We start from the raw sequence: 25,654 nt of genomic DNA, 5'->3' as shown, positions 1-25,654 counted from the left end.
TCCCACCTTGTTCCTGCTGTGTAGGGAGGGACGTGGTCAGTGGTGGGTTTGGCAGTGCTGGGGAGGTCGGACTGGATGATCTCAGAGGGCTTTTCCCACCTCAGTGAGTCTGGGGAGGTCCCTGTGGCTCCCTCGGGGTTGTAGGAAAGGGAACCCTCACGCAAGGTCGGCTTTTTGAGCCTTAAAAAGGGGATTGGAGACATAAATTGGTGCTGCTTGACCTGGAAGGTGCTCTCAAAGATTGGTGTCTTCGTGTCCTGCAAGGTTTTCAGGGCAGAGTGTCCAGCTCTGCCCTTGGTCAGGTGGAATGTCACCTCCCCCTTGTCTCCTCTCAGCTGTTCCCAAACCCCTCAGTTTGTGAATATTCCACAGAGCAGCTCCATTCCCCACCTCAGCTCGTGTTGTGCTGGGATAACTAAGTGGGATTTCTCCGCCTCCAAAGACATCCCGTTTGGAATGCAGTGGACCTGCAGAGTTCCCAGCACAAAGGGATCCTGTTTCCTGTGCATTTATCACAAGCTTTGTCCTCCAAACCGGTGCAAAGGGACGGTGGCGGCGTCTTGGACCTGCAATCACGGGAAGTCACGGGGACTCCTTGTTTTCCACGGAGAACTGCACTGGGAATTCCTTTGCTGAGGGGAGTGTGAGACTGGAAACACTTTGCTCCCTCCCCTGCTGTGTCAGGACCGTGCTGGTGGTGATCCCTGAGGCAGAGGAGGGCGGGCTGGGATGAGGGAAGGGGGGCAGTTGGGTTGTGGAGCAGCTGCCGGAGGAGTCTGGATGGAAGTTCTTCCTCTTAGCAGGATGTGATGGGAAGGGATCCTGTCCTGGGGGGGAGGGATCCGTCTCTGGGGACTGAGGGATGCCCAGAGATCCCTGGGAGTGCCCAAGGCCAGGTTGGAAGGGGCTTGGGGCAGCCTGGGCTGGTGGAAGGTGTCCCTGCCCATGGCAGGGGTGGGATGAGATGGACTTTTCCAACCCAGACTTTTCTGGGATTTTGCGATGAGTCTGTAGACAGTGGAATATTCCTGAAGACTGAGAAGGGCCAGGAAGGAGTCGAAGAGGAGCAACATCCCTAAATCCAGACTCCTGTAGCTCTGGGATGCAGGAGGGCTTTGGCACAGCAAAGACTTGGCAAAGAGAAGAACGTTGTCCTTGTCTGCTGGGAGGAGAATCTCCCTTTGTAATCCCAGGAGCGGCATTGGATCAGCAGCTGGAGGCACTTGGAAACCAAATGCCCTCCCTGGGCCTCACTGGCACCGTGTCCCCTTCTCTGGCACCGTGGAAGTGGAATTCTGGGAGCCAAATTCCCTTTAATTTCTACCAGCTCGTTTGATTCAGCCCTTGTGTCCTGGCTAAACTGACTGGAAAAATGGGATCCTTTGAACAGGATTGCTTAGAGATGGCCTGGAATTAGGGAAAACCAGTGTGTGATGGTGAATTGCTGCTCCTGACTCGTGAGCTGGGTGCAGAGTGATCCCAAACAGGTTTGCTGCCTCGTTTGGGGCAGTTGGGCTGAGCAGAACGTTGGGAACACGGTGAGTGGATCCTCCAGTGCCTTTTGAGGTGGGTTGTCGGTGCCTGCAGGAAGCCACACCGAGTCTTGTGCTTCAAATGCAGTTTAGTTGCACTGAGCCCCCGGGTTTCTGGGAGTTTGGGAAGTCCTGGAGCACGTCTGAGCTGGTGGTGTGAGTGCCAGGAACGGCCATTCCCAGCCGGAGCCGGGCCCTTCCCAGGGATCCTTCCCCTCCCACCACGAGCTCTGTGGCAGAGCTTTGGCAGAGGAACAGGAGGGTCTGGTGCTGCCAGAGACACGTTGGAGCATCTTTTGTCTTCCAGACCAGCCTGTGCTTGGGAAAAGTGCCGTGGGATTTCACAGCTGGGAATTATTTACCCAGCCCGGCCTGCCAGCTGTGTTATACAGCTGTTGTTTTATGTTAATTATTACATGTCTGATTGTATTTTATACTCTTAGAGCAGCTGGAGGTTGGTTTTTTAGGAATGTTTAATGATTATCACCGATACATTACACCTTAGAGTTTCAGGCCACGGGATATCCCTTCTCCCCAGCAAACTGGCTCCTTTGCCTCCCAGCTCCCCACACTGGGGACTGTCTGTGCTCACAGTTAAACCTGAGCTTAAGGATTTGTAAGTAATATTAAGATATCTTTCAAGCTCGAGGGCTTGCACTGTCTCTACTGAACCCCTCAGTTTTCCTCAAGATAAAGCCCTTGCTGAGGTTCTTTAATGTAGAATAAAGCAGTGTGTGTGTGAGGAAGGTCCCGAGGCTCTGCAGTGACCTTCAGCCGTGACGTGATCGGGGGTGAATGTTCTGGGGCTCCAGGCGTGGCAAGCCAGGCTGGGCTGGGAATGAGATTTGACTTGGAGATGCCACCTCTGGGGTTCTGTGTTCTCTGGGTTTGCTGGGGGTGCTCATTGGTCTGACAGGCTGTGAAAGCCAATAATGGCTTTATTTCCTTTAATTTGCCCAGTTACTGGATCAGCCTTTCCTGATCCGTGTGGTGACAGCCCCCGGGGTGCTGGGGGGGTTAATTCCTCCATTTATTTCATGGAACACGATGCATTTTGTTCACCTTTGTGTTCTGTGACACCCTGTGGTGATGATGTCTTAGTGCTTTTAATATCCCAAGTGGGAATTTGACCTTAAGATCGTTCCTGAGGTAAAAATGTGGTGGAAGGCAAAACACACCAACCATCACTAGAGACTGTGGGCAGTGCTGACGTGTTCCACTCTGATCCAACCTCTCCGGGTGTCCTTCCCCCCCCAGGACTGGATCCTGCACCAGAACAACCCTTCCCACATCGAGAGCTGCCGCAAGCTCCGCCAGCAGTAAGGGATCTGCTTGGGAATGGCTTGGGAGGGACAATAAATCCCAGCAGCAGTGAGGGATCTGCTTGGGAATGGCTTGGGAGGGACAATAAATCCCAGCAGCAGTGAGGGATCTGCTTGGGAATGGCTTGGGAGGGACAATAAATCCCAGCAGCAGTGAGGGATCTGCTTGGGAATGGCTTGGGAGGGACAATAAATCCCAGCAGCAGTGAGGGATCTGCTTGGGAATGGCTTGGGAGGGACAATAAATCCCAGCAGCAGTGAGGGATCTGCTTGGGAATGGCTTGGGAGGGACAATAAATCCCAGCAGCAGTGAGGGATCTGCTTGGGATCCACTGGGAATGGCTTGGGAGGGACAATAAATCCCAGCAGCAGTGAGGGATCTGCTTGGGAATGGCTTGGGAGGGACAATAAATCCCAGCAGCAGTGAGGGATCTGCTTGGGAATGGCTTGGGAGGGACAATAAATCCCAGCAGGAGTAAGGGATCTGCTTGGGATCCACTGGGAATGGCTTGGGAGGGACAATAAATCCCAGCAGCAGTGAGGGATCTGCTTGGGATCTGCTGGAAGTGGCTTGGGAGGAATAATAAATCCCAGCAGGAATAAGGGATCTGCTTGGGATCCACTGGGAATGGCTTGGGAGGGGAGGGACAATAATTGCCCCCCAGTGCCACCCCTGCCGTGGGCAGGGACACCTTCCCCCAGCCCAGGGCTCCAGCCTGGCACCCTCCCAGGGCTGGGGCAGCCTGGTTTTAGGGTGAAAGGTGGGGTTTGTGCTGCAGGTGGGAAATTTGGCCTTTGCAGTGAGCCCTGTGTTCCCCCGGCAGGTACCCGGAATGGAACCCCGAGGCTCACTCCTCCAGCAGGTAAGTGCCTCTGCTTCTCCACAGTCCCACTTATTGGCTGGAATTAAGGCAGGTCCTTTCCCTGGTTTGCCCCCTGCAGCCTCTCTCACGGGGTTGTAGTTCTGGTGTACAATTAGGGGGGTGGTTCTGGGGGGTTTCTCCTAAGTTTGATAGAATCCCAGACAGGTTGGGCTGGGGGGACCATAAAGCCCATCTCATTCCACCAGGGAATTCCACTAGTCTTGGTCCAGTTAATCCCATTTGCAGCCTGGCCTCCGGAGATCCCTTGGGAATGACATCATCACAGGCTGAAAAAACCCTGGAATTCATCAACTCCCATCTCTGGCCTTTGCTGCCTGTGATGAATTCTTTTTAAAAACACACCCTGTGCATTAATTCCCTTTGAAGCTCGGCAGAGCTGGGCTGTTTTACTGCTTCAGCATTTGTACGTGTTTTGCCTCGTGTACAAATGGGGGGGATAGCACTGGAATTGGCCTTGGATTTTCCTGAGATTTTGGATAGCACTGGAATTGGCCTTGGGTTTTCCTAAGGTTTTGCATTAGTTAGTTTGACATCCTTCCTGGGAAGCTGAGTTCCAAAGCTGGATATGCAGGCCAGGCTGCTTTGCTTTTCTCTCTGTTACAAACCAGGAGAAATAAAGCAAATAAACTTCTGAAACTTCCATGAGGAGAATAATCCCAGAATCATGGAATGGTTTGGGTTGGAAGGGACCTTAAAGCCCACCCAGTGCCACTCCTGCCATGGGCAGGGACACCTTCCCCCAGCTCAGGTTGCTCCAGCCTGGCCTTGGACACTCCCAGGGATCCAGGGGCAGCCACAGCTTCTCTGGGCAACCTGTGCCAGGGCCTCCCCACCCTCCCAGCCAGGAATTCCTTCCCAATATCCCATCTATCCCTGCCCTCTGGCACTGGGAAGCCATTCCCTGTGTGCTGTCCCTCCCTGCCTTGTCCCCAGTCCCTCTCCAGCTCTCCTGGAGCCCCTTCTGGCCCTGCCAGGGGCTCTCAGCTCTCCCTGGAGCCTTCTCTTCTCCAGGGGACCCCCCCAGCTCTCCCAGTGCATTCCTCTTTCCCGCCTCGCCCCAGCTCTCTGTTCCCTCGTTCCCACAGGACTGCTGGGGACAGGAAGGAGAACCAGACCCCGAAGCACCGCTCCAGCTCGTCCAGCCCCAGCCGGCGGCGGTACCGCCCGGGGGGCTCCGGGTACCCCCTGCGGCGCTTCCGCTCCCGCTCCCGCAGCCCCGGGCGCTTCCGCCGGCCCCGCAGCCGCAGCCCCCCCCGGTACCTGCGCCGGCCCAGCCCCCGGCACCGCTCCCGCTCCCCCCAGCGCTCCCGGGGCTCCCTGAGGCCCGGCTCCCGCTCCCACCGCTCCTCCAGCTCCGAGCGCTCCTCCCGCAGGTCCAGCCGCTCCGAAGGTACGATGGGGATGGCATGGCATGGCATGGGATGGGCATGGGGATGCACTGCCAGAGCAGGACCTCCTGGCACTTCGGGAGCACCCAGCTGGTTTCCAGAGGTTTCCCTGGAAAATCCCAACCCGGGCTGCCTTCTCTGTGTGCTTCCAGAGCCTTGAGAGGTTCTGTGGGACAGAGGCCCAGGTGGGAAGCTGTGAAGGGACAGGCAGGTTCCAGGAGCTTTGATGAGGGGAAAACACAAACCCTGGAAGAGGAGGAGGGGGAGAAGCAACGAATAACCAAAATGTGAATTCTCCACAGAAAGCCAGCAGACAGGAAATTATTGTTGTAGCAGCTCGTTAAAGAATAATTAAAACCAACAAAGAGCAAGAGAAGGAGGCAGAATTTAGCAGAAGGCACCAAGATAGTAAGTACTGCTGGGCCTCAGTGTGAGAGAGGAGCAGAGGCTTCAAAAATCCCTCTTCTCCATTCCCTGACATAGAAAATTAAACGATATTTTGCATTTTCTTGTGTCCGGCCCTGGGGATTTTTGTAGATGTTGTTTTGGAGCGTCACATCCTGAGGTTTGTTAATATTTACTGTGAGGGTTCTCTAAGCTCAGGCAGTCTCAGGGTTGGCTCAGGAGTGGGTGGTGAAGCTGAAACTGTAGGAAAGAACAGGAGTGTCTGTAAATTGTGTTTAGGGATAACTCCAACCCCCCTGGTTTCCCTCCCTCACAGACAGAAAGGCAGCACTCGAGGCCGTCATGAAAACCCTGGGGCCGGAGTTCCTGGCAGAGTTCAAGAAGCACAAATCACTTCAGGCAGCTGTGCAGGGATCCTTGGGATCGGGAAGATCCTCGTCCACTCATGGCCCCCCGGGGAAGGTGTCTGGGAGTGTGAAGAAGCCACTGAAGACAAGTGCTGCTCCAAAGGCTCCCAAGAAGGACGGGTCTGCCGCGCCCGGGCCGAGCTCTGCCTCGGCCAAAACGGAGGAATCAGCCCAAAACAAGGAGGGGGAAGAGGATGAGGAAGATGAATCCGCAGGGAGCAGCAAACCTCAGTCTGCTTCTTACAACAGGGTGAGTGAGTTCCTGCGGGTTTTCTCTGCTTTTTAAGGGCTTGGTTGGTGTTTCCCTTCGGGGGTCATTGGCAGGGTGACCCGTTCCATGCGACACTGAGGTCTGCTGGCTGCAGGGAAGGGTGGGATCCTGGAATCATGGAATGGTTTGGGGTGGGAGAGACCTTAAAGCCCATCCAGTCCCACCCCCTGCCACGTGTAGGGACACCTCCCACTGTCCCAGGCTGCTCCAAGCCCCATCCAGCCTGGCCTTGGACACTCCCAGGGATAGAGGCTGAGGCAGAACAGCAAAACAACGAGGCTGTGGCGAAACCCCTGACTTGGGAAGTGTCTGTTTTCCTCCCGTGTCCCGTGTGCAGCTGCTGAGGGAGGACCTGCTGAGCTGCGGGACCGTCCTGCAGATCTCGGACCTGCCCGACGACGGATTTTCGGATCAGGACATCAAAAAGCTGGTGCAGCCCTTCGGCAAAGTGAGCGACCTGATCGTGCTGCGCTCCAGGAACGAGGTGAGCGGGGCAGGCAACCAGCCAGGCAGGGGACACAGGGGGCACGGGGAACCCCAGGGCAACGAGGGACACGGGGGGCACGGGGAACCTCAGGGCAACGAGGGACACGGGGGGCACGGGGAACCTCAGGGCAATGTGGAACACGAGGGGCACGGGGAACCTCAGGGCAACGAGGGACACGGGGAACCTCAGGGCAACGAGGGACACGAGGAGCACGAGGGGCACGGGGAACCTCAGGGCAACATGGAAAATGAGGGGCATGAGGGACATGGGGAACCTCAGGGCAACACGGCACTAATGACAAACTGCTGAGAAGCCTTAAGATCACACGTGTAATCTGGAAATAGCTGGAACTGGGAAACTGATACAAATTCAGACCCTGCATTTTTTCATTTTATTTTATATGTATGTGTATATTTATATATATATGTGTATGATTTATACATATAACTTATAGATTCTTAATATATAATATGTTGCATATTATATATATACTATATGATATAATACATATAATATATAATGTATTATGTTGTATATTATGCTATGTAATAGATATAATATATAATATATCACGTCTTTATCTATTTACATATATTTAATTTTACCTATAAATTATGCATTAGACATTATATATAATATTATAATGTGTTATAGATTACACAGAATGTATACTTTGATATCTATAATGTATATTATGTATAATATTTAATTTTACCTATAAATTATGCATTGTACATTATATATAATATAATACATTATAGATTACATAGAATGTATACTTTGATATCTATAACGTGTAATATTTAATTTTACCTGTCAATTATGCATTAGACATTATATATAATAACATAATACGTTATAGGTTACACAGAATGTGTACTTTAATATCTAAAATGTATGTTATGTATAATATTTAATTTTACCTGTAAATTATGCATTAGACATTATATATAATATTATAATGTGTTATAGATTACATAGAATGTATACTTTGATATCTATAATGTATATTATGTATAATATCTAATTTTACCTATAAATTATGCATTAGACATTATGTATAATAACATAATACATTATAGGTTACATAGGATGTATACTTTGATATCTCTAACGTATATTATGTATAATTATAACTTATTTCTCTGTCATTTTTCAATTACTCTGTTTTATTCCCCTGGGCCGTGGCAGCTGGAGGCACTGGGGTGGTTCTGGTGTCACACTGACATCCAGCCTTGCCCGTCAGATCCCGCCCGGATCGAGCACCCCCAGCTCCAGGAGCACAGGCTGGCTGGGGAGGGATCCCCGGGAGCTGTGCCTTGGGCCTGGGCCCAGCCAGAGCAGGAATTCCCTGTGTTCCAGGCCTACCTGGAGATGAACTACAAGGAGGCCGTGATCGCCGCCGTCAAGTTCGGGGAGACGCAGCCGGTGCTGCTCAACGGGAAGCGCATCCGGATCAGCGTGGCCGAGAAACCCCGGGCACCCCCCGGCCAGGTGGGAGCCTCATATCCTAATCCAGGCTGGAGTTCTGCTCCAGACACCCCGGGCACCCCCCGGCCAGGTGGGAGCTCACACCCCAGGATGGGCTGGAGTTCTGCTCCAGGACCAGATGGGAGCTCACACCCCAAACTGGGCTGGAGTTCTGCTCCAGACACCCCGGGCACCCCCCGGCCAGGTGGGAGCCTCATATCCTAATCCGGGCTGGAGTTCTGCTCCAGACACCCCGGGCACCCCCCGGCCAGGTGGGAGCCTCATATCCTAATCCAGGCTGGAGTTCTGCTCCAGACACCCCGGGCACCCCCCGGCCAGGTGGGAGCTCACACCCCAGGATGGGCTGGAGTTCTGCTCCAGGACCAGATGGGAGCTCACACCCCAAACTGGGCTGGAGTTCTGCTCCAGACACCCCGGGCACCCCCCGGCCAGGTGGGAGCCTCATATCCTAATCCGGGCTGGAGTTCTGCTCCAGACACCCCGGGCACCCCCTGGCCAGGTGGGAGCTCACACCCCAAACTAGGCTGGAGTTCTGCTCCAGGACCAGATGAGATTTCACACCCCAAACTAGGCTGGAGTTCTGCTCCAGGACCAGGTGGGAGCCTCACACCCCAAACTGGGCTGGAATTCTGCTCCAGAAACCCTGGGCACCCCCGGCCAGGTGGGAGCTCACACCCCAATCCAGGCTGGAGTTCTGCTCCAGGACCAGATGGGAGCTCACACCCCAGGATGGGCTGGAGTTCTGCTCCAGACACCCCGGGAAACACAGGGAGGGGGTCAATGGCTTCAGCTGCAGAAACAGCAGCTTAAAAAGTCCATGGGAAGTGCTCTTCTCCATCCCAGAATTCCCCTTCTTTGGTAAAAATGGATATGCACGTGCACTCCCTCGTTCCAGATTTGCCTTTTCCTTGCTTAGATTTGGGATGCAAATGTGTGAATGCTGATGGAGATCTGTGAATAGTAACAGTTTAGCAAGCAGTGAAAGATGCCAGCTGTATTTATATATATGTTAAATACTATTAATTATTAATACTGATTTTAAAAATAATCCTGTTTATATATGTGTGTACGTCTACACAGACAGATTTATAAAAAGTATAGACCATATGTGAAAAATAGCAGCTGGACACTGAAGAGCACAACATATACTTTATATCTACTTAACAACTGTTGATAATTATTAATGATTTTTATGTGGCCACACATATTTACAAATAAAGTCCAAGTGCTGCAGTCGCTGTTTTTCTTTCCATTCCAGGTCAAAAAGACCATTAAAAAACGAGTTCTGACTGTTAAAAAAACTTCAGCAAGTACCAAGTGAGTGTTGCCTTTGCATAAATTAGAGTTAATGCTAGTGGCTGGGAACCAAATGGGCTCATATCTGTTTGTGGGGCTTTTTCCTGGGTTTGAGCTTTTTAAAGCTGTTTTAATATTTGCTAATTGTCTTTAAGACTGATTATTTTTTATTCTCCTAATAGAAAAGTTCCGACCACCAGCACCAAGACCCCCAAACCCCCGACAGGTGAGACTGGGGGGAGGTTGTCTGTTGTCTTTATTAATTGATTTATTGGCTTGATTGATTTATTTTATCGCCTTTCCTGAGCAAGTCTCACTTAGGGAGCAGCCATGATTTCTGTGGGAAATGGTGGTTTTTACAGATTTATTGATTCATTCCTCAGCATCTCTGTGGGGCTGAACTGCTGGGTTAGGTTTTGGGTGGGTTTTTTGGTCCCATCAGTTGAATTGCTGCAGATTAAGCTGATTTTTGTGTGTATATTGTACATATGTGTGTATATTATTGTATGTGTAATATTCTGTTTTATTGTTATATTTTATTTCTATTATACTTTATTATTACAATCCCTTTCCATCTTTTATGGTATTATTATATTATTGCATGTATAATGTGTTTTTCTTCACAGTAATATAATATCAATATTACTATAATATAGTAATATAATATCAATATTACTATAATATTGATAAGCAATATTTGTCTCAACAATTAATTCATTATTAGCATGCATGTGTCATATTGCTGTGCTATTTTACTGTAGTATGTGTATAATATTTGTTGCATGTATAATACTTTATATTGGTTTTAAGTTACATATAATCAGCATTTCTCCTGACACCTGGTTTTGGGGTGTTTTTGCAGGTAAAAAGGAAAAGCTCAAGAAATCAGCAGTGCCAGGGGAACGAAAGGTGAAGAAAACTCCAAGTGCTGCAGGTGAGAGGAGGGAGGACTTTCCCTCTCCCTGGGGGAGCAGGGGGTGCTTTTCCCTTCCCAGCACGGCCATTCCAGGCTGGGAGCCCAGGTTTCCTCACCTCTCCTGGCCTGGCCCGCTGGTGGATCATCCCACAGGATCATCCCACACCCTCCTTGCAGGGATTGTCAGGGCTGTTGGTAGGTCGGGAAGAGCCAAAAAGCAGGGCAGTGGGGGAGTTGGGGGCAGAGCTTTCCCTGGGTGTCCGTTTGCTGGCCGTGTTTGAGGAGGAGCAGGGATTTATTGTTGGGGATTTATTGTCTGAGTATGGGACAGAAGATGCAGCTCGTTGTGCTGCTGCAGATGGATTCATTGGCCTGTAGAAACAAAACCTGCCTTTTCCTGCTGGTCCCTGCCAGAACCAGCTGAGGATGGAGATCCTGAGCCCTCGGCAGAGCCCGGGGTGGGAGCTGAGGGAGCGGAGCCGTCGGATCCAAAGAGTGCCACGGAAGAGGATGGAATCCCAGAGCCTGCAGTGCCCATGGAGAGCCAGCCCAGTCCCTCACCTGTGCCAGGTAACCTGGGTCTGTCCTGCCCTGTTCCATGGGGGATGTGCAGTTGGACAGGGAGGTGTTTTATGGATTTATTCATCAGGGAGCCCGTCCCAGCCCCCTCAGGCACCGGCGCTGGGTGTGCCTGGGGTTGATAAACCTTTAATTAAACCAGGTAAACTGCAAGGTTGTCTTAAACCTCTCTGCTCTTGGGGGCTCCGGGAGCTGCTTTCCAGCCAGGCAATGGAAAGGACACGGGATTCCAGGAAATAAAATCTGTGAGAGCAGGTGCAGGGGCTGGACCAGAGCCCGGGAGTTCATCGGGGCGGTGAAGGGGCTGAAAGCCCCCAAAGTGGCTGCAGCCCCCTGAGATTTCTGTGTTTCAGCAGCCAGGACAGTCCTGGCAGGAGTTGTCAGTGTGACTTGGCCACTTGCACTGCCCCCGTGGATCCAGGCTCTCAGGGTGCTCTGTTTGCAGCTCCTCCTCTGATTCAATCCCGTTGGATCAGTCGCTCCTGTTCTCCACGTGTTCTGTAACTCATCCAGAGCAGACTGGCTGTTAAACCTGGCTCAAGTGGGGACTAATTCTCAGTTACTGTGCCTCAGAGAGTACTGATAAGGAAAGGTCACAGAATCCTGGAATCATGGAATGGTTTGGGCTGGGAGGGACCTTAAATCCCATCCAGTTCCACCCCTGCCATGGGCAGGGACACCTCCCACTGTCCCAGGTTGCTCCAAGCCCCGTCCAACCTGGCCTTGGACACTTCCAGGGATCCAGGGGCAGCCACAGCTTCTCTGGGAAATTCATTCCAGTCCCTTGCCATGCTCACAGGGAAGAATTCCTTCCCAATATCCCACCCAAATCTCCATTTTCCCAATTTGAAGTCATTGCCCCTTGTCCTGTCCCTCCATCCCTTGTCCCCAGTCCCTCTCCAGCTCTCTTGGAGCCCCTTTAAGCACTGGAAGGGGGTCTAAGGTGTCCCTGGAGCCTTCTCTTCTCCAGGCTGGACATTCCCACCTTGGACCTGTTCTTTCTGGGAGCATTTCCGTAGCACTGTCTGTGTCTCACCAGTTTGTCACTGTTAAACATTTAATATTGATTTTTCACAAGGGGTAAAATGCGATGCAGGAAGTTCTTAAAGCTCTGAGGTGTTTAAAGAAACCTGAACCACTGAACTGCTCCTTCCCTGTTTTCCAGAGCCTCCAGGCACGGGCACGCCGGGCGAGGAATCCACAGATCCAGCCGGGAAGGTCAGTGTGAGGGTGGGAATTGTGGGAACACACCTGGAGCCGTTTCCAGGTGTTGCTGTAGTGTCTGAAAACGTCCAGTTTAACCCCCTTCCTGTTTGTTTCTGGTGAGAACACACTCCCAGACTGGTTTGGGTGCGGAGGGACCCTAAATCCCATCTAATCCCACCCCCCTCCAGGGACACCTTCCAGCAGCCCAGGTTGCTCCAAGTCCCATCCAGCCTGGCCTGGGACACCTCCAGGGCTGGGGCAGCCCCACTCTGGGCAGCCAGCTGGGATTTAGGGTGGAAGGAGTGGCAGTGCCATACAAAGTGCCTCTGTGTCTTGCAGGACCTCGAGGACCTGTGTGTGGTCCTGGTTTCCAACCTGCCCGACAAGGGATATTCCGTGGAGGAAGTTTCCAACCTGGCAAAGCCCTTTGGAGGCCTGAAGGATATGCTGATTCTGTCCTCTCACAAGAAGGTATTTCCATGGGATTTGGTGGTGTTTCTGCCTGGAGGAGCAGCAGTGGAGTCTGTAAGGAGTGCAAATGAGGTGCAGGAAGCGGCCGTGGGAGACGCCTTTGATAAATTCCAGTTTTCCTTTACATGTTTGTTCTTCTCTCAGGCATATCTGGAAATCAACAGGAAAGCTGCAGATTCCATGGTGAAATTCTACACCTGCTTCCCCATGTCCCTGGATGGAAAGCAGCTCTCCATCAGCATGGTGCCTCAGTACCAGACTGTCAGGGATGAAGTGAGTGAGGGAATCCAGGGAAGCTCCCGCTCAGCTGGGGACACTTCCCTTCAGAGCAGGATGCTCTTGTTGAAGATGGATTTTAAACACTGTCTGGTGTTTAAAACAAGGGGTTTGTGCCACTGCAAACTGATGCTGTTGAATGTCCTTGGGGTGCTGGTCTGGTGTGAGAGGAGCAGAGGGGCAGGGAGGTGTTGGTTTGAGTAATAAAGCTCAAATTAATCATTTGTGGGGAGTCAGTGACTGTATTTCACAGCTCAGATCTTACCTTTTCTCTTTCTTCTTTTTAAAGGAAGCCATATTTACTGCCCTGATTAAAGATTCTGACCCTCAGGTGAGTTACTCCCAACCTCTCCTCCACATACTCTCAAATCCCTTAATTTAATTGGCATTAGTGTCCTTCCTACTGAAATGCTGGGAACTGAACTGTTGTCTCAGTTTCCTCTTGAGTTCAATGTTCCCTGGGAGCTGGGAATGAACATACACAGCATTTCTGTGCAGTGCAGGTACAGCTGAGTTAAATTGTATTTTTATTTCTGCTGGGAAAAGCATTCCCAGGCTGTTCCTGCTGGAGGGTCATTCCTTGGGGATGGAGGGTCCGTCCTTGGGGGTGGAGGGTCAGTCCCTGGGGGTGGAGGGTCAGTCCTTGGGGGTGGAGGGTCAGTCCTGGGGTGGAGGGTCAGTCCCTGGGGGATGGAGGTCAGTCCCGGGGAGGAGTCCTTGGGGGTGGAGGGTCAGTCCTTGGGGGCGGGATGGAGGGTCAGGCCCTGGGGATGGAGGGTCAGTCCTTGGGGATGGAGGGTCAGTCCTTGGGGGTGGAGAGTCAGTCCCTGGGGATGGAGGGTCAGTCCCTGGGGATGGAGGGTCAGTCCCTGGGGGTGGAGGGTCAGGCCCTGGGGATGGAGGGTCAGTCCTTGGGGGTGGAGGGTCAGTCCTTGGGGGTGGAGGGTCAGTCCTTGGGGATGGAGCTGTGGGAATGTTGGCACAGGAGCCCCCAGGAGTGACTCCAAGAACAGCAGTGACAGAAGGCTTTGGTTAAAGCCAGCAATAAACCACTTCCCAAAGGCTTGAATTCCCCATTGGGAATGTTCCTGGGGAGATCTGCTCCCTCCTTATGGTTCTCCTGGGTACAGACAAAACTGCTCCAGTTTGTTGGGAATTGGTGTTTGCAAAACACACCCAACTTCCAAATATAAAAGGTCAGACTTCTTTGGGATTTCAGGAGTCTGCTGGTGCCTTTATGTCCCTTTGATCCTCCCAAAATCCTGGGATTTATTCGATGTTTCTGGGCACTGCCTGGGGAATGAGGTGTCTCTGAGGCTCTGCTGCCCCATGAAGTGTGTGCCAAGGTTAAAGCAGGTTTTGCCATCCCTTTTTTTTTTAGGTGAACACTGAATCCATCCATAACCAGTTTGTGCACCTGGGGAATTTGCCAGATGATGGATACAGGGAGCTGGAAGTGGTTTGTGTGGGGCTTCGCTTCGGGAAGGTCGACCATTATGTTGTGCTGAAGAACAAAAACAAGGTAAGCACATTAAATAAATTCTGCAAAGGACCTTTTGGGGAGGGGAAAAAAATTAGGGTTTTCGTGGGGGAAACCTGGGAAAAAACTGAATTTCTGAGGAGGAGTGAAAATGCCAGAATTGCTTAAACTTTTGTTTTGGCACATTTCAAAGGCAGTGACTCACTCTGCTCTTTTATTCAGCTTTCACATTTTCATGTGTAAATCTAAAAATCCAACCAAAAGCTGAGGTGTTTTCAGCTTCAGGCCACGGGTTGGGACTTTTTAAAGGTGACTTTACAAAACCCTCGTGGCTGAAAGGTGAGGGGTGGGAGGTCCCAGCAGGGAAGGTGCTTTGCTGGCTCTGCTCAGGAGCAGGGAAGGGGAGGAATCTCAGCTGTTTGCAGGCTGTGCTCTGCTCCCTCCAGGCCATCCTGCAGCTGGACACCCCCAGGTCAGCCCGCTCCATGCACAGCTTCCTGCAGCAGTACCCCTACAGCATGGGGGAGCACACCCTCAGCTGCTCCCTGTCCCCACGGGGGGACCCTGCCCAGGTAACTCCTGCTCTCTCTGCCCCGGGCTCGGGGGGGGAACAGCCTGGGAACAGGGAGCTGGGATGGAACAGCCTGGGAACAGGGAGCTGGGGATGGAACAGGGAGCTGGGATGGAACAGGGAGCTGGGGATGGAACAGGGAGCTGGGGTGGAACAGCCTGGGAACAGGGAGCTGGGATGGAACAGGGAGCTGGGATGGAACAGCCTGGGAACAGGGAGCTGGGGTGGAACAGCCTGGGAACAGGGAGCTGGGGTGGAACAGCCTGGGAACAGGGAGCTGGGGTGGAACAGCCTGGGAACAGGGAGCTGGGATGGAACAGCCTGGGAACAGGGAGCTGGGATGGAACAGGGAGCTGGGGATGGAACAGCCTGGGAACAGGGAGCTGGGGATGGAACAGCCTGGGAACAGGGAGCTGGGATGGAACAGCCTGGGAACAGGGAGCTGGGATGGAACAGGGAGCTGGGGATGGAACAGCCTGGGAACAGGGAGCTGGGGTGGAACAGCCTGGGAACAGGGAGCTGGGGATGGAACAGGGAGCTGGGATGGAACAGCCTGGGAACAGGGAGCTGGGGATGGAACAGCCTGGGAACAGGGAGCTGGGGTGGAACAGGGAGCTGGGGATGGAACAGGGAGCTGGGGTGGAACAGGGAGCTGGGATGGAACAGCCTGGGAACAGGGAGCTGGGATGGAACAGGGAGCTGGGGTGGAACAGCCTGGGAACAGGGAGCTGGGGTGGAACAGGGAGCTGGGATGGAACAGGGAGCTGGGGATGGAACAGCCTGGGAACAGGGAGCTGGGGTGGAACAGGGAGCTGGGATGGAACAGCCTGGGAACAGGGAGCTGGGATGGAACAGGGAGCTGGGATGGAACAAGGAGCTGGGATGGATCAGCCTGTGCCCAGGGAGCTGGGATGGATCAGCCTGTGCCCAGGGAGCTGGGATGGATCAGCCTGTGCCCAGGGAGCTGGGATGGATCAGCCTGTGCCCAGGGAGCTGGGCTGGCACTGCCACTGCTCCCTCAGGATCTGCTGCTGGGGATGGGACTGTCCAGCAGCTGGGACTGGCTCAGCCAGTCTGTGCTCTGGGATGGAATCCTGCAATGGTTTGGGTGGGAAGGGGCTTTAGAGCCCACCCAGTGCCACCCCCTGCCATGGGCAGGGACACCTTCCACTGTCCCAGGTTGCTCCAGCCTGGCCTTGGACACTCCCAGGGATCCAGGGGCAGCCACAGCTTCTCTGCCCAAACTGTGCCAGAACCTCCCCACCCTCCCAGCCAGGAATTCCTTCCCAATATCCCATCTATCCCTGCCCTCTGGCAGTGGGAAGCCATTCCCTGTGTCCTGTCCCTCCCTGCCTTGTCCCCAGTCCCTCTCCAGCTCTCCTGGAGCCCCTTCAGGCCCTGCCAGGGGCTCTCAGCTCTCCCTGGAGCCTTCTCTTCTCCAGGGGAACCCCCCCAGCTCTCCCAGTGCATTCCTCTTTCCCGCCTTGCCCCAGCTCTCCGTGTTGGATTTCTGGAATTTTGCTGATAGTGTCTGAATTTAATAGTGCTGAAATGCCAAAAATAGGCAGGAAGTGTTGGAGCAGGAAGGGGGATGTGCCCCTGGAGCACAGGATCATTCCCTGCTGGCAGTGCCCCTGTCACAGCTTTTGCCCAGGTGTCACAGCCAGCCTGTGCTTTGGGGTTGAACTCAGGGCTTTAGTTTTGTCTGGAACTGAGGGGGAGACAAAAATGCCTGAGAAGAGGGAAAACTGATTTTTTTCCCAGCTGTTTTCCTTCACTGCATTTGGAGTCTGTTCCCTCTTGTCCATCTTCTCCATCCCCTGCCAAAGTCTGGGCTGTGTGCCTGGGAACCCAAAGGAACATGAGGTTAATTCCTCTGGAAACCTTTCAGTCAGATCCTGGAGGAAAACCCAGGTAGTTGTTAATTCCTTAGAACATACTCTTGTTACTTTGGGCACTTCTCTCTGGGATAAACGTTCACAGAAAACTGAAGGCCTCGGAATCACATCCATAAATAAAAGTGAATTCTGCTGTTCCTGATCCTGATTGTCTGCAGTGAGTTCGGGAAGTGCCTTTGGAAAGGAGATGGAGATCTCAGCACTGAGGCTTAAAGGGGTTTTTTATCGTGGTGCCTTTTTCAGGAGATATTACTTCATTTAACAGCCAATCCAGGAGTTTTTTCTGTAGGGACACACAGTCATCCTGCAGGGAATGGCTGGATTTAAGGGATAGGGACTGGCCTGGGGGTCTTGTAGGTACTTGCTCAACTTGGGGTGTAATTTGTTAGAGAAGGTGTGTGGCTGTTTGCTTAATAATATTAATAATATCAGTAATAAAAAGGAAGAGAAGGGGAAGAAGGAGGAGGAGAAGGGGAAGATGGACAAGGGGAAGAAGAAAGAGGAGAAGGGGAAGAAGGAGAAGAAAGGGAAGAAGGAGAAGAAAGAGGAGAAAGAGAAGAAGGAGAAGAAAGGGAAGAAGGAGAAGAAGAAGGGGGGAAAGGAGGAGGAGAAGGGGAAGGAGAAGAAGAGGAAGAAGGAGGAGGAGAAGGGGAAGAAGAAAAGGAGAAGAACATGTTCCCCCTGAGCTCTGCAGCCATTCCCATCCTCACAGTACAGGAAGGAAGGTGCTGTGTGGGCAGAGGAGTGTTGGACATCCCTCTCCTCCAGGTGTACCCCGGACCCAGAGCCAGTTCTGCTCCAGCCACGGCTCTGAAGGGACACAAACCCTCAGTGCTGTGCCACGGGCTCTGTCTGCACAGTGCTGGGCCATCCCCTCCAGGGGCAGCTCAGGGGATCCCTGCCCTGGGCTGGAGAACAGTTCCCTGTGCTTTGATCTCCCACATTTGGGGTGGTGGGCTCTGGAATGTGGAGCCTCTGGAAGTGCTGAACACTGACCCTGGGTTTTGCCTTTCAGGCCGAAGCTGGGAAGAGAGACCCGAAGAGAGAGGAAGGGAGCAGAGCAAGGTATGGCCTGCAGGTGTTGGGGGGTTGTGTCTCCCTTTCCTTGGAATGCCCTGTCCATGATCTGGGGGTGCTGAGCCTCTCTCCAGCCCAGCTCCATGGAAAATCCTGCTGGGAGCTCCCCCAGCCGTGTCCTGCTGCTCCTCCCTCCGTGTGCTCTGTGCATCCCTGCAGAGCCACAGTGTTGGATTGCATTCCCAACCCATGGAAAACAGGAGGAAATCCTCTTTGGTCACTGTTTTACTGCTCTGGCCAGGGTTTCCCCCGGGCCTGGCAGCTGTGTCTGGCTCCACGTGTTGGTGAGAGAATCTGGGGGGTATTTAACCCCCGAGGGTTTCTTTCATCCTGCAGCTCCTCCCTCTGTCACAGCCCCTGGCTCTGTTCTTTCTGTTTCCAAATGCTAAAAATGCACTGAAACTTCCTTGTTTAACTTATTAACGTGAACTTCACACTGTGATCCAGGTCCTGAAGTGATTTATAGAAATGTTTGTCTGCTCTAGAACACCAGGACCCAGAAACGGGGTTGGTTTGTGCCATTTCAAGCTGTTCTGTGGATGCTGGTTGTAGTAAACTTTCTGTTTGTGGAGTAACTGTTTGTTGGTTGTAGTTCTGATCATGATTTGTTTTATAAATGGATAGAGCATTACAAGTTTTTGTTAACAAATATGACTTAAATCACTTTCTGTCACTCAAACCCGTATTTCTGGAAAAGTTTTGTTGTTAAAAACCCCCCAAAAGCGTGTGATGATGGTCCTAAATTCCAAGTCATGCCATTATACTCTCTCTCTATATATACACTGCTCTATATTTTCAGACATCATTCCTTTCAGAAGTCGAGTTGTCATTCCTTATTCTGTGAAACTCCTCCATTTTGGGAACATTTAGTTCCCAAACCGTCTCTTCCTCTCAGCTTTGCAGCCACACAGGGAACCTTTTTGGTTCCAGCCAGGTGGGCTTTAACTAGTGCAGTTAATTCCTGATGATCAGGCGACTCTTCCCTGAATCCCAGCCCCTGCTGTGGCTGCTGAACACGTGGAAAGCTGCCCTTTTCCCCTGCAAATTCCCTACTGCACACGTTCTCCTTGGCTTCTCCCTCTGAGCCTTTGGGGCTCCGTTGCTTTAGTTCATTTCATAAGAAGCAGAAAACATCTTAAATATTGTTATGGACCCGAAGCCCTTCCCTGTGTTTCTGGAGAGGGAGGGGTTAGTGAAATTCGGGGAGCAGAAGGGGCTGAAGAACCTCTGGAAGTTCCCCTGAGCTGGGAATTCCTCACACTTGGTTTGAGCACTGATGTGCTTTCCTGGCTGCCTTTGTTTGGGATTAGTTGTCCTGGGCTGGGACAGCTGGGGGTTCTTCCCCAGGCTGTGACTCCTGGCTCATCCCACTGCTCCCTGTACTCCTGGTTGGCTGGGTGTGCAGCAGGACATGGCCCAGGCTCTGTGCTGGGACTGGGTGTGCAGCAGGACATGGCCCAGGCTCTGTGCTGGGACTGGGTGTGCAGCAGGACATGGCCCAGGCTCTGTGCTGGGACTGGGTGTGGAGCAGGACATGGCCCAGGCTCTGTGCTGGGACTGGGTGTGCAGCAGGACATGGCCCAGGCTCTGTGCTGGGACTGGGTGTGCAGCAGGACATGGCCCAGGCTCTGCTGGGGCAGGGGCTGGATTCACCCCTCACATCCCTGGGCAGGCAGTGCCTGGCAGTGATCCATTGGTCCTGGATGCTTCCTGGGGGTCCCTCCTGTCCCTCTGCCCATCCCTCTCTGCCCCTCAGCCTGGTCTGAGCCCACGGGTGGGTTTTGGGCCCCCCAGGGCCTTGGGAAGGCCCAGGGTGGGCTTTGTCTCCCCTCAGGATTCGGGGGGCGATGCCTCGCTGTGACAATCCAGCTGTGCTGAGCCCTGTGCTTGGGGTGTCATCCTTGCTCCCAGACACTGCTCCATCCCTCCAGGAGTGCCTCAGCAGAGGCTGTGAGGGCAGGGCAGGGCTGGACCTTTATTTAATTCAAGTCTGACCCTGGGCCTGGATCTGCACTTGGGGCTCTGCTCCACAGGCAGGGGAGACTTCAGCAAATCCCAGTGGAAGATGCTCAGACAGAAGAGGAAAATCCGTGGGCACAAGCAGAAATGTTTCATTGCTGTCAGAATCCCTTCTGTGTCCTGGCTGAGGGGGCCCAGCCCATGGAGAGCAGAGGAGGGACTGAGGGCAGGAGTGTCCCCAGCCCTGCTGCCCCTGGTGACAGGCAGGGCTTTTCCATCTCCAGTGTTACACTGGTGCTGGGAAGGGTCTGGGAGCAGAATTCCCATCCCTTCTCCTCTCTCCGTACATTTTGTCTCCATACCCTCCCTTGGAGCTGGTGTTTGCACCAGCTGAATGGATTTACCTGTTCTTGCAGAATCTTCCTCTTCTCACTGAATCTTCCTGTTGCTCCGTGTTTGTCTCTTGTCTCCTTATCCCCCAGCTTGGCCACTTCCAGGCTTAACCCTTCCCTGAGCTGAGTCCATTCTGTCCAGCTCCATGCCTTGCTGGGGGGTCTGACTGAGCTGGGAGGTGCTGGATGCTCCTCTGCTGGAGCTCTGTGGGATAACAGGCATCTCTAACTCCAGTGTCTCCCCGTGGGGGAGTCTTTCCTTCAGAGAACACAAACACCCGTCATGTCTCTGGGAGTCCTCTGAGGAGCTCCCTGCTCTGGGTTGGCACCCTGGGCTGTGTCACCCGGGGCTGGCAGTGGGTTATCCAGGGAGAGCAGAGCCCAAAGGAGCCTCTGTGCCTCTTGTGCGGGGTCAGCGTGGTTTAAACCCAGAGCAACCCCTCCCTTCCCAAAAACTGAGCCCAGCCCCAAACCTGCTGCTCCTGGCAGAGCTCTCTGGGCTGCTGACTGCCCCGTCTGGAGACAGAGCCAAACTGCTGATTCCTCAGTCCAGGGGCACTGGAGCTTTGTTTTCACTGTGCATTCACTCTCCCACTCCGGGATGTAAATTTTGGGGGGCCATGTGAGCCCTGAGGTCCCGGGGCACTCCTGGCACGGGGCCTGCCCACAGTCCTGCCCACAGCCTGCCCTCGAGGTGCTGAGGTGAGTTCTCAGCACCATCACATTCCTCACCTCACGTTTGGCAGCACCAGCCCAGTTCCCAGGAAAGGCCCCGCCAGGAGGGTTCTGTGAGTGTGGAATTCTCAACATGGTTTGATTTCTTCTGTTTCTTTTAAATGCATTTAGCGCTGGCTCGAAAAAATCTCCCGAGGGATCAGGAGTGGTGCCAAGAGCAGCTGCTGATCCGCCAGGAGAGCCCAGGGGGGCAAAGAGAGGAGCCACTCCCGCCTCCAGTGGCACGGAGGAGATCCCAGCGGGACAGACGGAGCCCCCCGAGCCCCAGCCGGGAGGAGCAGCGAGGGAGTCACCTGGGAGCCTGGCCCGGGCGGCTGTGGAGGACGTGGATACTGGGATTGGTGTTCCCGTGAAACCTGCTGGCACCAAAACACCTGGAGAGAGGTCGGAGGAGAAGCCGCTGCCGCCTTCCAGTGCGGGGACGGAAGAGGCTCCTAAAGGTCCTCCTGAACCAAAGCTGCTGGAGAAGGGAAGCAAGGAGGGGGATGAAGAGTCGTCTGCCCCTGCCATGGAAGCACTGGGATCGTCCAGCAGGGCTGAGGGGGATCCAGCAGGGCGTGGGGTGATCCCAGCAGCCGGGGAGGCAGCGGGGGCCAGCCCTGGAGCAGTGTCCCCCAGGGATGAGGGGGCTCCCATGGACACAGTGTCACCTGCTGTCACCCAGCCAGCCAACGAGCTGGCTGCTCCTGGGAAGAGCCCTGTTCCTGAGGCTGGGAAAAGCAACCCTGAAACGTCTGGAGCTCCGGTGGCCGAGAGGAGACCTGTCCCTAAAACCAGGGAGGCCCCAGGGAAGAGACTGGATGTGGCTGGAGCAGAGGAGGGTGTGCTCAAAGCTGGACACGCTGCGGAGGAGAACCCCGGGAAGCTCTTGGGCAAGGCTGGGGCAGAGCTGGAGAAGCAGCTTGGAAAAGCAGCAGCCAAGGCTGGGGCTGCTCTGGAAGATGCTCCGAGTGCCGTCGGTGGGAGCAACGCGGGAAGTTCGGTCAAAAGCCACCAAAACAAAGGGACGGGAGCGGCAAACCCCGACAGAAGCCACCCGGGAGCTCCACTGAACCCCTTTTTGTCCCTCAAGGAGCCCGCTGTGGGTAAAACCCTCCTGAGGGCAGTGGTGTCTATCCCGGATATCTTCAAGGCCAGGGCCCCAGCGAAGAGCAGCGAGCCCTCCCCGGGCAAAGGGGGGGAGCAGAACCCCCCCAGAGCCGAGGGCCAGGCAGGGGGGGACAAGAAAACCCCCTCCAAAGCAGCCCAGCCCGCAGCAGGGAGCGCCCAGGGGAGAGGGAGCGGCAGCTCCGGAGTGGATGGACAGGGAGGCAGTGGGAGGAGCTCATCCCAGCAGGAGAAGGACTCCCAGGTGGAATCTAGGGCTGGTTCAAAACAGAGCCAAGAGGGAGAGAGTGGAACCCCCGGCACGGAGGAGGACCCCGGCAGCACTCAGGTGAGAGGCAGGAAGGTCCCCGTGCCGGCACTGACTCCGGGCTTCTCCCAGCCTGGGACAGTGGCTCCATGTTCCCCTTCCCTTTTCCATAAATCCACACGAGCTGACGGGCGGCCGGTTCCTTTTACCTGCCGTGTGTGCAGCACGAGGGTGGAACTGGTGGGAAAGTCCTGCGGAGGTGTTGTGGAAGTGAGTCGTGGCTGTATCCTAACTGTGTGTCCTCGGAGTGGTTCCGCATGGGAGCTGAGCTGTGTGTCCTCCGGGGAGCTGGGGTTTGCTGTACCCAGTCCTGCTCGGGCACTGGGAGCTGGGGTTTGCTGTGCCCAGTCCTGCTCGGGCACTGGGAGCTGGGAAGAGGCTCCTGAGGTGTCACCCGTGGTCGGTGGCCGGTCCCTGGAGCAGCAGCTCTGCCGAGCCCGGAGCAGGAGCAGCCCTGGGGACATCCCAGAGCAGCTCCTCAGGGCCAGGACTAGCCGTGTCTGGTGGTGGGTTTGGTCTCCTGGGAGCGGGGCAGGGGCTGACCCCGTTCCATGGGAGTTCCACTCTCGTTTTGCAGGGTCCTGGTGGGGACAGGACCAGTGGCGCTGGCAGCAGTGGGAAGCAGAAGGAGGTAAGGATGGAACCATGGGGGGATCGAAGGTGCAGAGGGTATTGATGTTCCGGGCCAGGCTGGACAGGGCTTGGAGCAACCTGGGCTGGGGGAAGGTTTCCCTACCCATGGACAGGGGGGGCTCTGGGTGGGATTTCAGGTCTTTTCCAACCCAAACCATTCCATGGTTCCTTGACCCCAGGCCTGGGTGCTGCTCTCAGGAATCCTTCCCCACCTCCCACGGAGTGGGATCACCAAGTCCCTGCCCTTCCTGCACCCAGTGCTGGTGCCGTGGGCTCTGGGATGCTGGAATTGCTTTGGGATCTTCCCACGTGCTGGGTTTCCCCCCAGATCTCTCAGTGCCGGTGCCGTGGGCTCTGGGATGCTGGAATTGCTTTGGGATCTTCCCATGTGCTGGGTTTCCCCCCAGATCTCTCGGTCACTGTTCCCAGGAGCCGGGACCGCCAGGAAGGCCCGGCTGGGATCAGATGCCATGAAATCCTTCCCTGGGAACCATCTGGCCCTAAAGCAGCACCCAAAGCTGCCCCAGACCTGTTCCCAGCCCGTGGTGTCCAGTCCCTTTTCCACAGGTGGCCAACGCTGCCAGGCTGCTCTTCCCAGCCCGGGCAGTGTGGGATGCTGTCAATTGATCCACTGGGATTTCGCAAAGTGCTTTGGTTTCCTGAGTTAAATCCGAGTGAAATCCAATGAATTAGCACAAGACTCCTCCCCCGTGGGACTGAGGGCCTGGACAGTTTTCCCTGCCCTCCAATGAAGTTGGTTTTTCCCCCTGCAGGCAGGCTGTGGCTGTTTCTCCCGAGGCTGTGGGCGGGGGTGAAGTTGACTGTTACCTTCTCCCTTTGACACTTCCCAGGAAGAAGAGCTGTTCCCGTTTAACCTGGACGAGTTTGTCACCGTGGACGAGGTGATGGAGGAGGTGGAGTCTCCGGTCGTGCCGCGGCGAAACCCCCCCAGGGGCAAGAGGAAAGAGGGGGCCAAGCCCAGCCCGTCGGAGCCCGCGTCCAAGAGGAGGAAAGGGAAGAGCTCCGGGGCCAAGGGGGAGCCGTCCTTCGTCACCCTGGACGAGATCGGGGAGGAGGAGGACGCGCCCGCCCCGCCGGGGGACCCCCAGGGGCTGCTGGTGGTGGACGAGGTGCTGGAGGAGGAGGAGCTGTCGGAGGCGGTGAAGGACCCGCAGGCCCTGCTCACCCTGGACGAGATCTCGGAGCAGGAGGAGCCGGGGGCCCACAGGGACCTCCCCCAGCCCGCGTTCAAGGAGCGGGACCTGAAGGCCGAGCCCCTGGTGACGGTGGATGAGATCGGGGAGGTGGAGGAGCTGCCCCTGAACGAGCCCGCCGAGCTGGGCGGCGAGGAGGGCAAGGGCGGCGCCGCCGACTTCGCGTCCTCGCAGGTGCCCGACGACCCCACGGCCCTGGTGACCGTGGATGAGATCCAGGAGGACAACGAGGACAACCCCCTGGTGACCCTGGACGAGGTGAACGAGGAGGAGGACGATTTCCTGGCGGATTTCAACCACCTCAAAGAGGAGCTGAACTTCGTCACGGTCGACGAAGTCGGGGACGAGGAGGAGGAGGAGGAAAACGCTTCCCCGGGGAAGAGTGCACACAAGGAGGAGGATGAGGAAGACATCGTTGCTGTGGCAGGACCAGAAGAAGAGGAAATCGCTGCCAGTGCAGGACCAGAGGAGGAGGACATTGTTGCTGTTGCAGGACCAGAAGAAATAGGAATTTTGGGGGATCCGAATCCAGAAGAGGAAATCTCTGCAGTCTCCAAGCCAAAAGGTGAGGGACCTCAAGGCCAGGTTGGAGGGGGCTTGGAGCCCCCTGGGCTGGTGGGAGGTGTCCCTGCCCATGGCAGGGGTGGGATCGATGGGCTTTGGGTCCCTTCCAACCCAAACCATTGCAGGATTCCCTTCCATTCCAACGTGCATTTCTGTCTCCAGCAGCTCAGCTGGGATCAGGAGGGGCAGAACCAGAGCCCAAGCAGAAGAAAGCGACTGTTCTGGGTGTCCCCAAGTTGCAGAGCACTCCCAAAGGGAAACCCAGAGGAACCACCCCAAACTCTCCAGGCTTTCCTGGTAGGAAGGACTTTCCTGTCTGTTTAAAACTCCTTCCGTGTCCTACAGCCACACTGAGCCTCGAAGTCAGGGCCCAGAATCCATGATTTTTGTCCTTTGCTCCTCCAAATCCGTGTTTAACCAGTTGAAAGCTCAACAGGGAAAGTACTTTTTTCCTAAAATTTACAAATACAGGCAAATTTATTGATGGTCAGCACAGGGCAGTGGGATACCTCCTGAGCGTTCCCATCCTGGGACGAGTTTTATTCCCAACTTTCCGTGCCTAGGAAGGAGGGAACTGCTGACACAGCTTTGAAATGGGGGTGTAGAGATGTATTCCCTTTTTTTTTTTAATAAGATCCTCCTCTAAATTCCTTTTCCATAAAACACTGGAACCGGAAAAGGAGTTGCTGGGAACATCTGGCTCCTGGTCTGATGGCTTGGGGGACATTCCCTGGAAGGATGGGGCTGGTGGGACACTGCAGAGCCACACCTGGCCCAGGAGTTGGA

At 54.4% G+C, this 25,654-nt stretch overlaps 1 protein-coding gene across 2 annotated transcripts in view; it reads left to right on the top strand.

The window, feature by feature from the left end:
* The window catches only part of ZNF638 (zinc finger protein 638), a 36,947-nt gene extending 11,603 nt beyond the window's left edge, over positions 1–25,344 (top strand). Inside the window, exons 3-23 of one of the 2 annotated variants that reach the window (XM_039391299.1) lie at positions 2,790–2,851; positions 3,679–3,717; positions 4,824–5,128; positions 5,848–6,188; positions 6,547–6,693; positions 8,059–8,190; positions 9,446–9,504; positions 9,666–9,709; positions 10,346–10,417; positions 10,814–10,969; positions 12,144–12,196; positions 12,524–12,655; positions 12,800–12,928; positions 13,221–13,262; positions 14,313–14,453; positions 14,858–14,983; positions 17,896–17,945; positions 21,155–22,478; positions 23,035–23,088; positions 23,942–24,869; positions 25,031–25,344. In XM_039391299.1, the coding sequence (XP_039247233.1) occupies positions 2,790–2,851; positions 3,679–3,717; positions 4,824–5,128; positions 5,848–6,188; positions 6,547–6,693; positions 8,059–8,190; positions 9,446–9,504; positions 9,666–9,709; positions 10,346–10,417; positions 10,814–10,969; positions 12,144–12,196; positions 12,524–12,655; positions 12,800–12,928; positions 13,221–13,262; positions 14,313–14,453; positions 14,858–14,983; positions 17,896–17,945; positions 21,155–22,478; positions 23,035–23,088; positions 23,942–24,869; positions 25,031–25,251 (4,557 nt within the window). In that variant the 3' untranslated portion in view covers positions 25,252–25,344. The remainder of the gene's footprint in view (positions 1–2,789; positions 2,852–3,678; positions 3,718–4,823; positions 5,129–5,847; positions 6,189–6,546; positions 6,694–8,058; positions 8,191–9,445; positions 9,505–9,665; positions 9,710–10,345; positions 10,418–10,813; positions 10,970–12,143; positions 12,197–12,523; positions 12,656–12,799; positions 12,929–13,220; positions 13,263–14,312; positions 14,454–14,857; positions 14,984–17,895; positions 17,946–21,154; positions 22,479–23,034; positions 23,089–23,941; positions 24,870–25,030) is intronic. The other variant, XM_039391298.1, reaches the window with a different exon arrangement.
* Positions 25,345–25,654: the final 310 nt, after the last annotated feature.

Source organism: Pipra filicauda, unplaced genomic scaffold, assembly GCF_003945595.2.
Source record: "Pipra filicauda isolate LSUMZ 115617 unplaced genomic scaffold, ASM394559v2 scaffold938_size83336_pilon, whole genome shotgun sequence".
NCBI classification, from domain to species: domain Eukaryota; kingdom Metazoa; phylum Chordata; class Aves; order Passeriformes; family Pipridae; genus Pipra; species Pipra filicauda.
This window is presented reverse-complemented; position numbering and strand designations above follow the sequence as displayed.